Source organism: Corvus cornix, chromosome 2 (assembly GCF_000738735.6).
Source record: "Corvus cornix cornix isolate S_Up_H32 chromosome 2, ASM73873v5, whole genome shotgun sequence".
NCBI classification, from domain to species: domain Eukaryota; kingdom Metazoa; phylum Chordata; class Aves; order Passeriformes; family Corvidae; genus Corvus; species Corvus cornix.
Window position 1 is genome coordinate 60,301,326 of NC_046333.1, and position 12,975 is coordinate 60,314,300.

Below are 12,975 nucleotides of genomic sequence, written 5' to 3' on the forward strand. Positions count from 1 at the left end.
TGTCTTTCTCTCCGTGTTTTTATTGTGCTTTAAGTCAGTTATGTACAGGTAAAGAGTCAAAAGGAGTCCACAGAAGCCTCCCTGCACAAAAGCTTATTAGAAAGCTTCCCAAAGAGCTGCACCAACACATACCAGTTCTCGCCTAAATGAAAACATCAGCATCCATGTCCCTTCACACACTGAGATTCCTGGGGTTTATCAGCTGAGGTATGTGAGCCATTGTTTTCTTCCACTGGATTGCTAAGTTCGGAGGGTTTTTACTATTTTACCTGCTAAGCTAAAAGGCTGCCAAAAAAATCAACTAAAGAGCTCAAAAGCATTACAAGCCCCATTATCTTTCTCACCTTCTCATGCCACTAGTACCTGTACTTAGAGTCAGATACAGAAGAACTGCTGGAAAATAACTATGTACAACTGACTTGAACCAAACCAGGATCACAGGCCTGCACAACTTTAATTTATGAACCTTTTTATTTCCATCTTTGACTCATTAGTCCTGAGAAGAATGTTGACAGCTACAGTACTGTCTTTTCAATCCCTACCAGTAAAATTATTTATGTGGTGTCACCTAAGGAGCTGCTCACTGTGTTAGATTAAAAAAATCCCAAAGAAGAAATGGACAGCATGTAACCTGATATAGACATATTTCATGTTCCCTCTACAACCTGAGAGAAAGCAGTGGAGAACTACACCCTTAAAGAGAAGTCCTAAGAAAAATAGAAATAGTTGGCATAAGGCTTTTACTCCTTCCTTCAGCCTATCACAGGACATCAGCCTTCCACACCCTTAACTAACCTGGCTACTTATTGTGGTGCAGGCTAGTCCATGCTTTGTCTTGGAGGGAAGAGAGAAAAGCAGAACCCAGCTTAAGAAAAACCAACAACCCATCTCTTGATTTTTACCAGAATTTGAATAATGACCACACAAGTTGTTGATCTGCAGCTGTACCAATGTGTGTTGAAACAGTGTCGGATGGAAAATGCAAGTGGCCATTATCCATAGGCCCACATGCCCTGTTCCTAGAACTGCCTGTTTTGGGCCTGAATTAATTGTTAAGGAATATACAAGATTAGCAGCTACATTTCAAAGTCTTTTATTGCTCATTGTTTCTCACTGCTCCCAATCTGGAAGTCATGCTTCACATGAGATGCAGGTATGCTTTTTGCTTTGGAAAACCTGTTCTCTGCAATTAAATAGGGCCTTAAAAATCCATTCAAGAAGCCACTCCTGGGGTGGATTTTTCTTTGATGTTTGAAGTCAGATTCCTAAATCTGCAGCTCAGAACCAGAATTATTGATCAATGCTGACTGCTGTCCTCCTTTAAGCCAAAAATTCTTTTCTCTGTAAGAAGGGCTATTAAGCAAAGCAGTATTTGACAGAAACATTTAAAACCAGAATGCCCAAAGAGTAAGTACATGTATGTGATACAGAAAACTAAAGGCACATACACAGGGTGGAGGTGAAACTGCTGTAGAAAGCATTTTGTTATTTTCCCTTGTGTTTCTCTCCTTTTGTGCATGAGCATTAAAAATATCATTGCAGGTTTTTGGCACAAAATAATATAGAAATTAGCAAGTTTAGAAATTCTTGCAGTTTTCAGTAAGGGAGAACAAATACAAGGAAAGTGTCCAAAGTCCACCCTGTAACAACAGCAATCTCTTCATTCCTGCTGTTCCTACTGGTTTGTTAATGTGCCTCTGCCCAGCCCAAATGTTTCTCCTTTAAGGCTGGTCTTTATCTCCACTCTTCCAGCTGCTGGTTGGGATTTTTTCAAAACTGCAGGAACCTAGGCAAGAAACAGAATAGCCTGTGATTACATGAGAAACTGCTCTACATGTGGCAAAAGGAAATAAAGCCGCACAGAGGCCTGAACCTTGATTTTTCTCCCCTTGTTTTCAGAACAGTGTCTTTGCCATCTCCCTCCCTAGTATCCCTCCTCCAGTATCTTTCTCCAAGCCGGTCAGTATGTGCTGGACTTGGTTTTTGAGCTACACTTCAGGATATTCTAGCTAATTGTAGCCATAGTCAACAATCCACATCGAACTACTTCCATCTGCCTCTTAGTAGCAAAAGAGGGGAGGGAAGAACAGGAGTTTATCTGAGCCTCCCTTTGTCACTTGTAGCAACTTAACTTTTGACTCTACTGATACGTCTGCTATAAATACCACAGTGCAGAGCTGAGGTAGACAATACAGTTCCACAAGTCCAGGAAAGGGTAGTCAACAGGGAAAATGACCCATACATGCTCATCTGAATGGTCTCTTTGGAAATCTTCCTACAGCTCGGCCATCAACAACAGAGAGAACTGGTATGCGCGTGAGAAACTGTAACAAACTTCACACTCAGAGTCAGGACATCACAACCATGGCATCATTCTCCAGACAGATGTTACAGCTAGGGCTTGCCCTCGCTTAGCTCTGCTTACTCTTTTACAAGACAGGGACTACAGATCCAGAGTTAGTATGTGGGTGGGAGGACGAGGGCTGCTTCTACCATTAGCCTCAGCTTTCCTTGGGCTTTCAGGTGAAAGTAAATATTACACATCTCATGAAACAGCCTGCAGCTTCACTTCTGGCCAGTGCTGGGGCTCCCCACCTTATTTAATCCAGCTAGGGAGCACCTTCTCTGTCAAGGAGCAGAGCCTGAGCTGAATTCTGCCGTGCTTTGTGGCTTACCCCTCTAATCTATCTTACTTTCTGCCTTAGGAATGGACTGTACATGCAGAGTGTGAGGCAGGAGCCCCGGCCAGCCATACGTACGTGAGGAGGTAGCGGAGGCTCTAGGTGCCGCCCAAGGAAGGAAAGTAAGCGCCGCCAGATCAGACCACTTCCCAGAAACATAATCCCTGTCACCAGCCAAAATATCCTGGGGTCCTACTGACAGAACACTCCCATTAGTCATCCAACTATCACTCCAGAAAAGGGATTACCCAAAGATAATCTCTCACTCCCCACTGGTGTTTTCTTCCTTTATGGGAGGAAGCAGTAAACTCTCTACCATCAACAGCCAAGCCCTCCCTTGGCAAAAGGGCTGTTTCATAGCAAAGCATTTTATTTAGGACCACTGTACTGCATTCTGTTACTGTTCCATGCAGTTTTCTTTCCTTCACTGGGAAATTTGAAAATTCAACCCTTATATTTAACGGAGTTGAAAAGGAAGAAGTCTTTGCTTTGCTTGTTTGTTTTAAAGGTGGCATGTGCAATTTTGAAGTTGGACCCCCCCAGTCTGTACCCCTTCCTCCCCAGTTTAGCTATAAACAATTACTGATAGTAGAGTACTTCCTCTGATGTGCTGGAAATAGCCTGGCTGCTTGCCAGATACCCTTGTATCTGGAAGTCAAAGCTGCTCTTGTCAGAATAGATAATCATTAAAGAAACTTTATTACTACTTTATAGTCAACTACTTATACAACCAAAAATTTGTCTTCCCATTTCTTTTCCAAGGTCGTTAACACAGAAAAAAGGCTGCAACACTGTGCCGTTTGCCATACAGTAATTTGATTAAAAAAGAAGTGACTGTATGAACACATAAATCACTGGAGCTTTGTCTATGGAAAGAATGAGGTTGTACCAAATATAAAATGTGCTATAAGAGCAGGACCCATATTTTATGATAAATGCAGCACTTGTTCCTTACCTCTTCAAGAGATGACTCCAAGTTCATACCAAATGCAACTCCTATGAGTCCAAAGAGAGAGACAGAGAAAGTCCCCATGGTCAGCTGCAAGTTCAGCCTCATCATCACATTACGGTGGCTAAAGAAGGGAGAAACATCTGTAAGGGGAACCCAAAAATTGATTTGCTGCCTGAATTCTTAAATTCTATATAGCAAGCACTAAAACCAAATAGTGAAAGAGAGAAAGTCATGCTGGAATTAGGTAAGCCTGTGACAAAGATCATGAAGTAACAGTACAAAGAGACTATCATTTTGACATTGCTACATCAGGACACCTCTAAAGGCAGCAGGTTCTGCTTCATCATCATCATCAGACTTTCCAGCATTGCTCACTTCTCAGAGGTGTATATACACAGAGTAACAGTAAATTTCTGCTTAAATTTGTGTCCTCTCACCACCACCTGGCTGAAATTTCTATGTCCATATTCACAATGGATGAAAAGTTATTGTTACCTTGCAAATTAATCCATTTTACAAAAAAATAGAGTTGTTAAATGCTGCAGACTATAAACTTGAGCCTGTTTGGGTGAATTCCATATTCAAGTCTTTCACAAAAAAGATTTTTGTGGTTTCCTGATGCAGCATCCATTAATTGCTTCTACAGGTAACTCCTCAGTGTAGAGGAGAAAACATATTAAACACCAACCTCAAAGAGAGAGTAGAATGTTCTTGCAAATGCAAGCTACAATTCTTTTTCAGTTAAGAAATCTGATTAAAAGTGAAAAATATAGCATACAGAGAAAAAGAGAAAACTTGCTCCCAAGTTATTAATTTCTGTATCACTCTACAGAGTAATAATTTAACTTGTACTGAAAACCTGAGTAGCCTAGCCAGACTCTGGCTAGCAATCTTTTCTGAACAGAATGTCTGCCTCTAAATTTGCAGACATTTCCTGTATTAAGCAGCTCCCCAGAAGGAGCTAGAAGCTGGGTTTCTCTGCCAGGGAAGTCTGACACCTAGCTTCAGAGGTACATACGAATCACACATACTAATTACGCTATCTTCTTGCTTTGCTTTATCCAGTTCATGATAAGAAAAGCGCAATGCAGCTGTGACTACAAGTCCATTCAACCCTCACTAAGAATTTTCCAACTTTCGCTGTGGGCAGATTTGAGAAAGTCTAGGTCATGAAAGTCTAAATTCCACTCAGCTTTTGATAATCTAATGGATGGTAGCTAACCTGTCCAGGTTGATAAAGATGATGCTTTCTGAGTCATCAATCAGTACTCTGAGTTCACGAGCTTCATTTAAAAGATCTTCTGCTTGTCTGTAATAATTCTCCAACAGCAGCTCCATTTCCTCTGCATGGTCAATCCCAGACGTACTCTCCTCACTGTGAGCAACAATTTGTATTTTCCTGGTTAGCTACATATTGTACAGAAGTACATTACTGATGTATTAAGGCACATAAGAGTTGTGGGGAACAAGAGTGCTGTTAGACACTACACCACAAAATCCAGTCTTTTTGGTGAGGAACTTCCATCAGTTCCAATAGCATAAAATAAAAGAAATATTTTTATATTTATCAGCACCTCAGCATAGGCAGTCAATTATTTTAAGTAGAGCAGGTAACATTTGATGTGCTCAAAGGATGCACAACTCCACAAATCTTAAGTTTTTCAGATATTACAAAGTTAAAAAGTTATAGACATTTGATATTATATATTATTAGTTATTATAAAATGCTAAATATTTTGTCTGGAGATGCCTAACTTTTTGGTGCCCTCAAGTGGTGAGAGCTGGTAACAGTGCAGTCAAAAACACCCAAGAATAAAACATAACCAAAAGTCAACACACAAACAATTACACAGTGATGGAGATGGTTTAGGTGTATATTAAAATGGTTTAGTCATAAAGCATTTGAGCTATACACAGCAATTACTGAAAAGCATTTTGGGATCATGAAGCAGCCAAACAGAGACCATCTATTGAAAGATGCTCCTCTCTTAAGTGAAGTCTATCTGAGAGACTTTGATCTTACTTCATAGTGCTACTGCTGGCACAGTAGCCTTCCTCTGAAACACACATTTCTGGCATTGTGTAGATGAAACCTGAGGCACCTGAGGTCCACAAGAGCTTGGAAACTAAGCAGCAAAGCCTGGAAGATTTTTCATAATTTTTTGTTTTGTGGTATGATCTCATTTCGCTAGAGACTGATATTTTTAATGAATCTTCTCCTGGCATTACTGACTGCTAAAAGAACCTCTGTAAAATGGTTTTCCAAGAAAATAAGCTGTCTGTCTTACAAACCAACTCATGTAAGCTCCCTGAGGACCTTTAATAGAGCACCTAGTTTCTCTCTTCTGGGGCAGAAACTCTGTGTTAGCCAACCTGATTTGAAAGCCCTCCAGACCTTGAGGTTTTCACTGCATGGAGATGAGCTGCAGACTTGAAAGCCTTAGAGCACTATCTGCTGTATTACAGATTCAGCTGAAGGTCATATTTGATGACTATCTTTACGTTTACATAGCTCCTCGGGGGATATACAAAATAAAGACAGCCACAAAGACATGAAAGTAGCTGCCACTGGATGTGCTTTCATTAACTAGCTTCCATTTGCCTCATGAGTCTTCCACATTCTGACGTTTCCTCACACGAAGTTAAGAGGTCTGCCTCATCTTTCTAGGCTAAGCTCACCGTTCTGCTGCTAAGATCTCTGATGGTACCTATCTGCCTCACTGGGTTCCTCCACATCCTTTCAGGCTTCCCGAGTTCATCAAGTACCACGTATCAGTTGCATCAGTCCTGGAGCAAAAAAGAGCTGATCACACGTGGCCAGCCTGCCTGCCATGTGTTAACACAAATGTGTTGTCATGGCTGGTGTTTCCCGGTGTGCCTCGTGCACAGACTGCCTCACTGCATCCAGCAGCACAGTTCCAGCACTCTTCACACAACCTCCCACTACACACAACATCTACCCCACTGCAACAGTGTCTGAAAGAAGGGATGCCTGTGGGTTTCTCTTGACACGAGCATAAGGTGACATTGGGATCTTTCCTAGATGTCCCCTACACACTGTCTACCATGAGACAACAAAGGCTTTGCCAGCAGACTGTATTAAGTCTAAAGGAAGGCTGTGAGCAAAACCAGGAAAAAGACCAGCTGCTGGCTCAGGAGCAGCTGGAATTTAGAGCTACCTCTGATACTGCTCCAGAAGATGCATTAGAAATGCAAACCATGTCCCACTTCTGGAACACTGAGTTTCTGCTGCACATTTAGATGAAGGTCTGCAGGGCAAGACTTCAAACCCACACTACTGTGTGAACAGTACTAATATGTACATGCAATGCAGTTAGGCAAAAGTATTATTCAGCAACTTCACAAAGTACCCTGGGAGGTAGCTTCTGTTATCTTCTTATACATAAAACACATCTCTATGCCCAAGATTTAAATACAATTCAGCCCAAAACATATTTGGAAATTGTATATATTATCCCTCAGTTTTTTAGTTTTTATTAAGGTGACCAGTGCTGCTGTTGCTGTGTGCTGTCTTTCACCAGAACCCCAGAGTGTAATAGGATTGTTTCTGCACGTACATCTCCTGGAATGCCTTTCTTCAGGTGCACAAGATAGCTCGAGGGCTTCTTTCCTTCAGGTACTGCTGGTAAGCAAAAAGCTAGGAGCAAAGTGTTCAGAACACTTCTAGTAAAGGAAGTATGGTATCTGACCTATTAAAGACAAGCTTTAAAACCTGCCTCTGGTTTTTATTTTGGTGAAACTGAGGAAAATGCTCCCAGAATGTGTTGATTTATACTGAAAAATAACACTTTGTTTTCCTGCCATCCCACTCCCACTTCATCACACGGTAGATGAGCCAGCCTGTTATGTCAAGAACTATTTGTAACTGTGTAACAATGGAGTTCCTCTCCAAAATGGCAACTACTATGGTTTCTGAAGCAGCAAGCATTAGGGCTTAAAAAAAATTAGAAAGACTTTTTCTTTCTGCTTTTTAGCAGTAAGCATCCAGTTTAGTGTTCAAGTTCTCCTCAAACAAAATACACTGTTAAAAAAATGTATGTGGTTTCAAAATATACATACAATACTTGTGGATCAGTCCATTTAGACAGACAGAGTTCTTCTATTACTTCTTCTTCATCTAAGATCTCCAAAATTGTTTCTTTGAAAACTTTAACATCTGTTTCCAGTTCTGACAAGCTGAAGGAAGAACAGGCAAAAGGTCAAGTAATCCCCAGTGGCACCAGCACCTAAAGGTCATCTCTACATGAGTTTGCGAGCCAGCATCCTCGCCAGACGGAGTGGCCGGGGAAGACTTCCTTGAGGGGTTGCAAGAGCTCCTTCAAAACACACTCTGCAAGCCACATACTTAGCTGTGGCAGTGATCTGACTGGGGACCAGGGAGGTACAGACACACACTAAAAGGCATCCAGAAGTGTTTCTGGATGTATTTATACAGAAAGCCAGAAAAACAAGCGCTCTTTGAGCATGTAGCAAGTGCATGTTTGCACTGCTGTATCAGAGAGGCCAATACATGAAGGGAGCACTGTATTAGTAACCTCAAGCACAGATTTACATAGATGTACATTAAGGGGAACATTTCCACTCTGTTTGATTCTCTTAGGTATTCTTTTGTTCTGTCAGATGCTATTTAAGAAGCACAACAGTATTTCTGACTATTCAGAATTTATCTTCCTTTTTCCGCATATCACTAGGTAACTCATACACCGATTTTCACATTTCCAAGTAAGATGCACAACCCAGCATTACAGTAATCTAGGAAATTAATATCAAATACCATTTTTCAACATTTTAATGCATGCCATTTTCTGTGGTCATTTTCTAGTCTCTTCACAGCTTAGTTACCTCTTGCCATTTTGCAGGAGAATGTGTAGTTTACTCCTATCCACAGATAAAAGCTTGGGGTCCACTAGAGCTTCCAGTGTCTCAAGGATCTGAGGCTGCAAAGTGTTAAGTCTTCCCTGCAGTTTGCTGATCTAGATAACAACATGATCCTTCATAAGAATTAAAATAATTCATTTAGAATGATTTGGGCAACTGACTCCTGTCTCTCAACAGAGAATTCACAGTAATAGGTAGTTAATATAACCTGCTTTCCAGTGCCTGGGAAATACTTCTATATGGATACCACATAAACATAAAGCCAGTGCAAAACACAGCATTTAATAAAAAGTGAACTGAAGCCCAGTGACAACCACACCAATAAGGCTGATAAAACTAAAACACTATTGTCTAGAAACGTTATATTAGAATTAGCAAGCACAGATTTCTTATGATAGCTAGAAATTGGTCTGACTCCTGGTCACGAGGCCGAAACCTCAGCACTTCTGTGTGATTTTCATTTCAGCTACAACATGTCTCTAGAAAATAATTCTGACTTGTTTTTTAATTATCCAAATGATGGTGAAGCCATCATATCCAAAAGCACTTTACTGGAAAGGGAATGAAAACACACATACACACAACACTGTAAGAAACTAAAGCAACAAGAGTCAAAACAAAAAGAGAGAAAGTGCAGAATACATTTAAAAGTATGTGCATGTAAATGCCCTTTACTATGTAGCAAGAACTTCCCAAACATTTTGAAAAAAATGAGATAGCTCACCCAGTACTGCAGGATTGCTTCTATGGCTCGGAATTCAAAGGGCAGGGAATATGTGACTAGTTGACCTTCCCCAGCCAGCTGAGATGCTAGTTCATTGAGGAGCCAGTGTTCCAGACTTAAATTACGATAATCTAGTATCAGAAGAAACTCTGGTGTTATGACAGCCTTCAAGAACTGAAAAAGACAGTACATATAAGGAGTCTGAAAAAAAAAAAAAAATCGCTCAAGATTTCTCATAACTCTGTTGCCCATTTGATGATTTGGGCTTTGATAAAACCAATCTTCAAATGTCATTTCAGGTGGGAAAATAACAAAATCTCATGCTAACTGCAAAGAGGCTCAGACACAGCACTGTGCCAGGGATTGAGCAGAGGCTCCTCACAAGCCTTTACTTCTGCAACAATGTTAGCAATGTTTCTCTTGTGCTCAACCAGGAAAATGGTCACTAATGTGTACAGTTGGTGAACTTGCACTCTGATTGCTAGGCAGAGCTCCAAAGACACATTTACTGCTGGACTGCATGTCACAGAAAGCTGCTGTTAGAACTGTGCAAGAAAATCAAAGTGCAAGGATGAGACAGGTTTATACTCAGCTTAGAACTGTGCAAGAAAATCAAAGTGCAAGGATGAGACAGGTTTATACTCAGCTTAGAACTGTGCAAGAAAATCAAAGTGCAAGGATGAGACAGGTTTATACTCAGCTACAGAGAAACCATTACCTCCATTCTCATGATGATCCTGTTGTTCCTGGTTGCAATGCTCATCACATGTTGAAATCTTAGATCTCGAGCTTGAAGACCCAACTCCTGGTACAATTCTGTTTTCTTCTTTTCTATGATGAAAATATTTTTAGATGAAGACATTTAGAGGACAAGCATACATGTTCTGAAATCACATCTTAGAGTGTTACCAAGTCTCACAACAAAAAAACCCAGCTGTGCTATCTTTAAAGGTTTTCTTCCCATTGACTCCTCAATCTAAGTTATTTTCTACGAAGTTTAAAAGACTGTATCTTGAATGAAAAATTCTAGATGTAAGTGAAAAAGTTGGCCATGACAATTAACTTCACATCAGAAACAAGTGACTCCTTTGAGAAAGCACATGTAATCCTACACTAACAGATGAGGCAGGGAAAGTAGCATGCTGGTCAAAAAGAAAAAAGGCAAAGCAAAAATTACATTCCTGTGAGAGATGGCAATACATTATGTTCAAAATATTGCTTAAAAATATACAAAAACTGTAACAATAAAGATTCTATGAAGGCCCAATGGAAGGCAGCAAAACTGAGGAAATGTTGCAACATCCCAAATAAACACAGTGAAGTACCCAAAACATGATTTTTTAACCCACGTAGATTTCCAACTGGGCTTTTCTGTATTGGACAAGGAAAAAGTCAAACAAACCCCACACAAAACTACAATGAAAACTTACCAAAATAGGTAGTATTTCCCTCTTTGTCGAACTTCATCTGGAGAAATGGAAAAAAATATATTTTTTTCACAGAAGCACTATAAAACAATAAATCAATTTCTAAAATTATTGGCACTTCCCTAGAACCCAAATGGAAAACACATTATGAAGAGAAAGCACCTTTTTATGCCCTCTATTCACACTTCATCCCCATTAAGCAAAATAATTGCATGAAATGGCCACATTTCACTGTTTGTGACCAGTGTCATCTGCGTGACCATGCTCCTACATAAACCTTGTTAAGGTGATTTACAGAGGATCAGACTTAGAACAGACAAATATTTCTGTTGGAAGAGACCTACAATCAGAGATCAGAGTCTAGCTGCTTGACCACTTCAGGGCTGACCAAAAGTTAAAGCCTGGTACTAAGGATGCTGTCCAAATGCTCCAAACGCTGACAGGCTTGGGACATCGACCACCTCTCCGGAAAGCCTGTTCCACAGTCTGACTACCTCCTTGGTAAAGAATTGCTTCCTAATGTCCAGTCTAAACCTCCCCTGGCACAGCTTTGAGCTATTCCCACGCATCTTATTACTGGATCTTATATCTGTGATTAAAAATTCAGCTATTTGCTCTGGAACACGCTGAAAAATCTACAAATAAAACTTAAAAAGTAAAGAGTTCCATGGATTGTGCGTCAGGCCTTGTGCCCACGTCAAGTTCTGCAAAGACATGCTATTTAGCTTGTAGCCTGCACCCAAATACTTCTTGTCTTCGTATCTGTCAATCATATTATTCATTTAACACTTGTATTTCCTAGTTAAATTATTTTCGTGGAAAGACTGACATGTCTGGATTAATGATAAAGTTTATTGTTTGGCTCATAAACAATGTAGCTTAATCCTACATTACTGGCTTTTAAACTGACTTTCAGTGAATTAAGCCTACCTAAGCATGCATTCCAGTAGAGCTGCAGTGGAGGTTACATGGCACCTTGTTGCAGAATGACTGCTTTTCGTTATCAACAAGGAGACCTCACCTTCCTTCACTGGCACTAATAATGTGATTTTTCACTAGATATATATATTTAAAGGAAAATTATGATGCGCAAACCAAGCAGCTTGCAAACAGCTTTCAGTCTCCTTTAACACGACAGCATAGAGAGAGCTTGTTTTTCACCAAATTCTATGTTTGCTTAGAAGTGCAGCTACCAAGACACAGGACTAATATTCCTAAAAGGTATTAGTAAGCTTTGGCAAACTAAGAAGGAACTTCTGATTGCAGCACTTCCAAGAGTTGACCTGCCTTCACAATTACAGCCAGAGAACTTCCAGCAGATGCTGGGCCTTAGAAAAGCATCTTCATCAACGCTATGTACTGTAACTGGTCCTCATATCAGAGTACCTTAGACCAACGATTTAGAACTAGGGATGTTCTCCGAGACACAAATCCATCCGCTTTTATGATGCCTTAAGATTTAAGGAACGCCCCCCCCCCCAAAAAAAAACCCAAGAAAGCAAGCAACCCCCCAAACAAACAAAAACCCAAACAAACAACCCCCCCACCCAAAACCAAACAAAACAAAAAAAAAACCCAAAAAAACCAAAAACAAAAAAAAGCCGGGGGAAAGCACCATCATCTTGCACCAGCTGCCCTCGCTGGTGAAAATGCCTGCAGGTACTTACCACTGCAAAAACAGGAGACACGCTGGCTAGGGTGGCTTGGGAGGTCTCAGTGGGGGCATGTTGGTAAAATTTACCTGCGGGAAGAGAACACAGCTCTACTTGCAGCACACCGGCCTTGGCCTTGAGCTGCGCGGAGCCCCGCTCTCAGGCACCGGCACACGCGCCAGCCAGCGTCGGTCACGACAAGGCCCCGCCGAACCCGACACCTCCCGGCCCGGCCCAGCCCGGCGCCGCTCCCAGCGCAGCTGCCCCCGCCCGGCTCTCCCGGAGCCCGACTCGACGCAGCGCGGCCGCGCCGCTCACCCGCCCAGCGCAGCCCGCGGGCGCCCGCCGGCACCGCCGCGGGCCAGTGCCAGGCGCGGCCCGGCGGCAGCCCCGGGGCGGCCCGCGGGCGGGACCCTGCGCCCGCCGCGCCCGCCCAGCCGCGGGCCGCGCAGCAGCAGCAGCCGCCGCCCAGGGCGCGGGGGAGCAGCGCGGCCCCGCGCAGCATCGACCCCGCTCGGCCCCTCGGCCCGGCACCGCTCCCGGCGCGCAGCCGCGGCGAGGGAGGAGGAGCCCGCGGGGTGACGGGGGAGGAGGAGCCCGGCGCCGTGACGGGGAGCCCCGGCGCAGCTTGGGAGGAGCG

At 42.3% G+C, this 12,975-nt stretch overlaps 1 protein-coding gene across 1 annotated transcript; it reads right to left on the bottom strand.

Moving 5' to 3' along the window:
* Positions 1–1,077: 1,077 nt before the first annotated feature.
* On the bottom strand, positions 1,078–12,840 carry MRS2 (magnesium transporter MRS2). Its single transcript, XM_039569425.1, has 11 exons — positions 12,654–12,840; positions 12,351–12,424; positions 10,687–10,723; positions 9,975–10,087; positions 9,257–9,430; positions 8,497–8,627; positions 7,714–7,830; positions 4,856–5,008; positions 3,637–3,754; positions 2,760–2,873; positions 1,078–1,786 (listed from the first exon to the last, which is right to left on the bottom strand). Exons 1-11 carry the CDS (start codon positions 12,838–12,840, stop codon positions 1,676–1,678), a joined length of 1,329 nt encoding a protein of 442 aa, XP_039425359.1. The 3' UTR covers positions 1,078–1,675.
* Positions 12,841–12,975: the final 135 nt, after the last annotated feature.

Coding starts and splice junctions, on each gene's coding strand:
- MRS2 (XM_039569425.1), bottom strand. CDS start 12,840: ATGCTGCGCGGGGCCGCGCTGCTCCCCCGCGCCCTGGGCGGCGGCTGC. Junction 10,088..10,686: donor GGGAAATACTACCTATTTTG/GTAAGTTTTCAT, acceptor TTTTCATCATAG/AAAAGAAGAAAACAGAATTG. Junction 8,628..9,256: donor AAGCAATCCTGCAGTACTGG/GTGAGCTATCTC, acceptor GTTGTTATCTAG/ATCAGCAAACTGCAGGGAAG.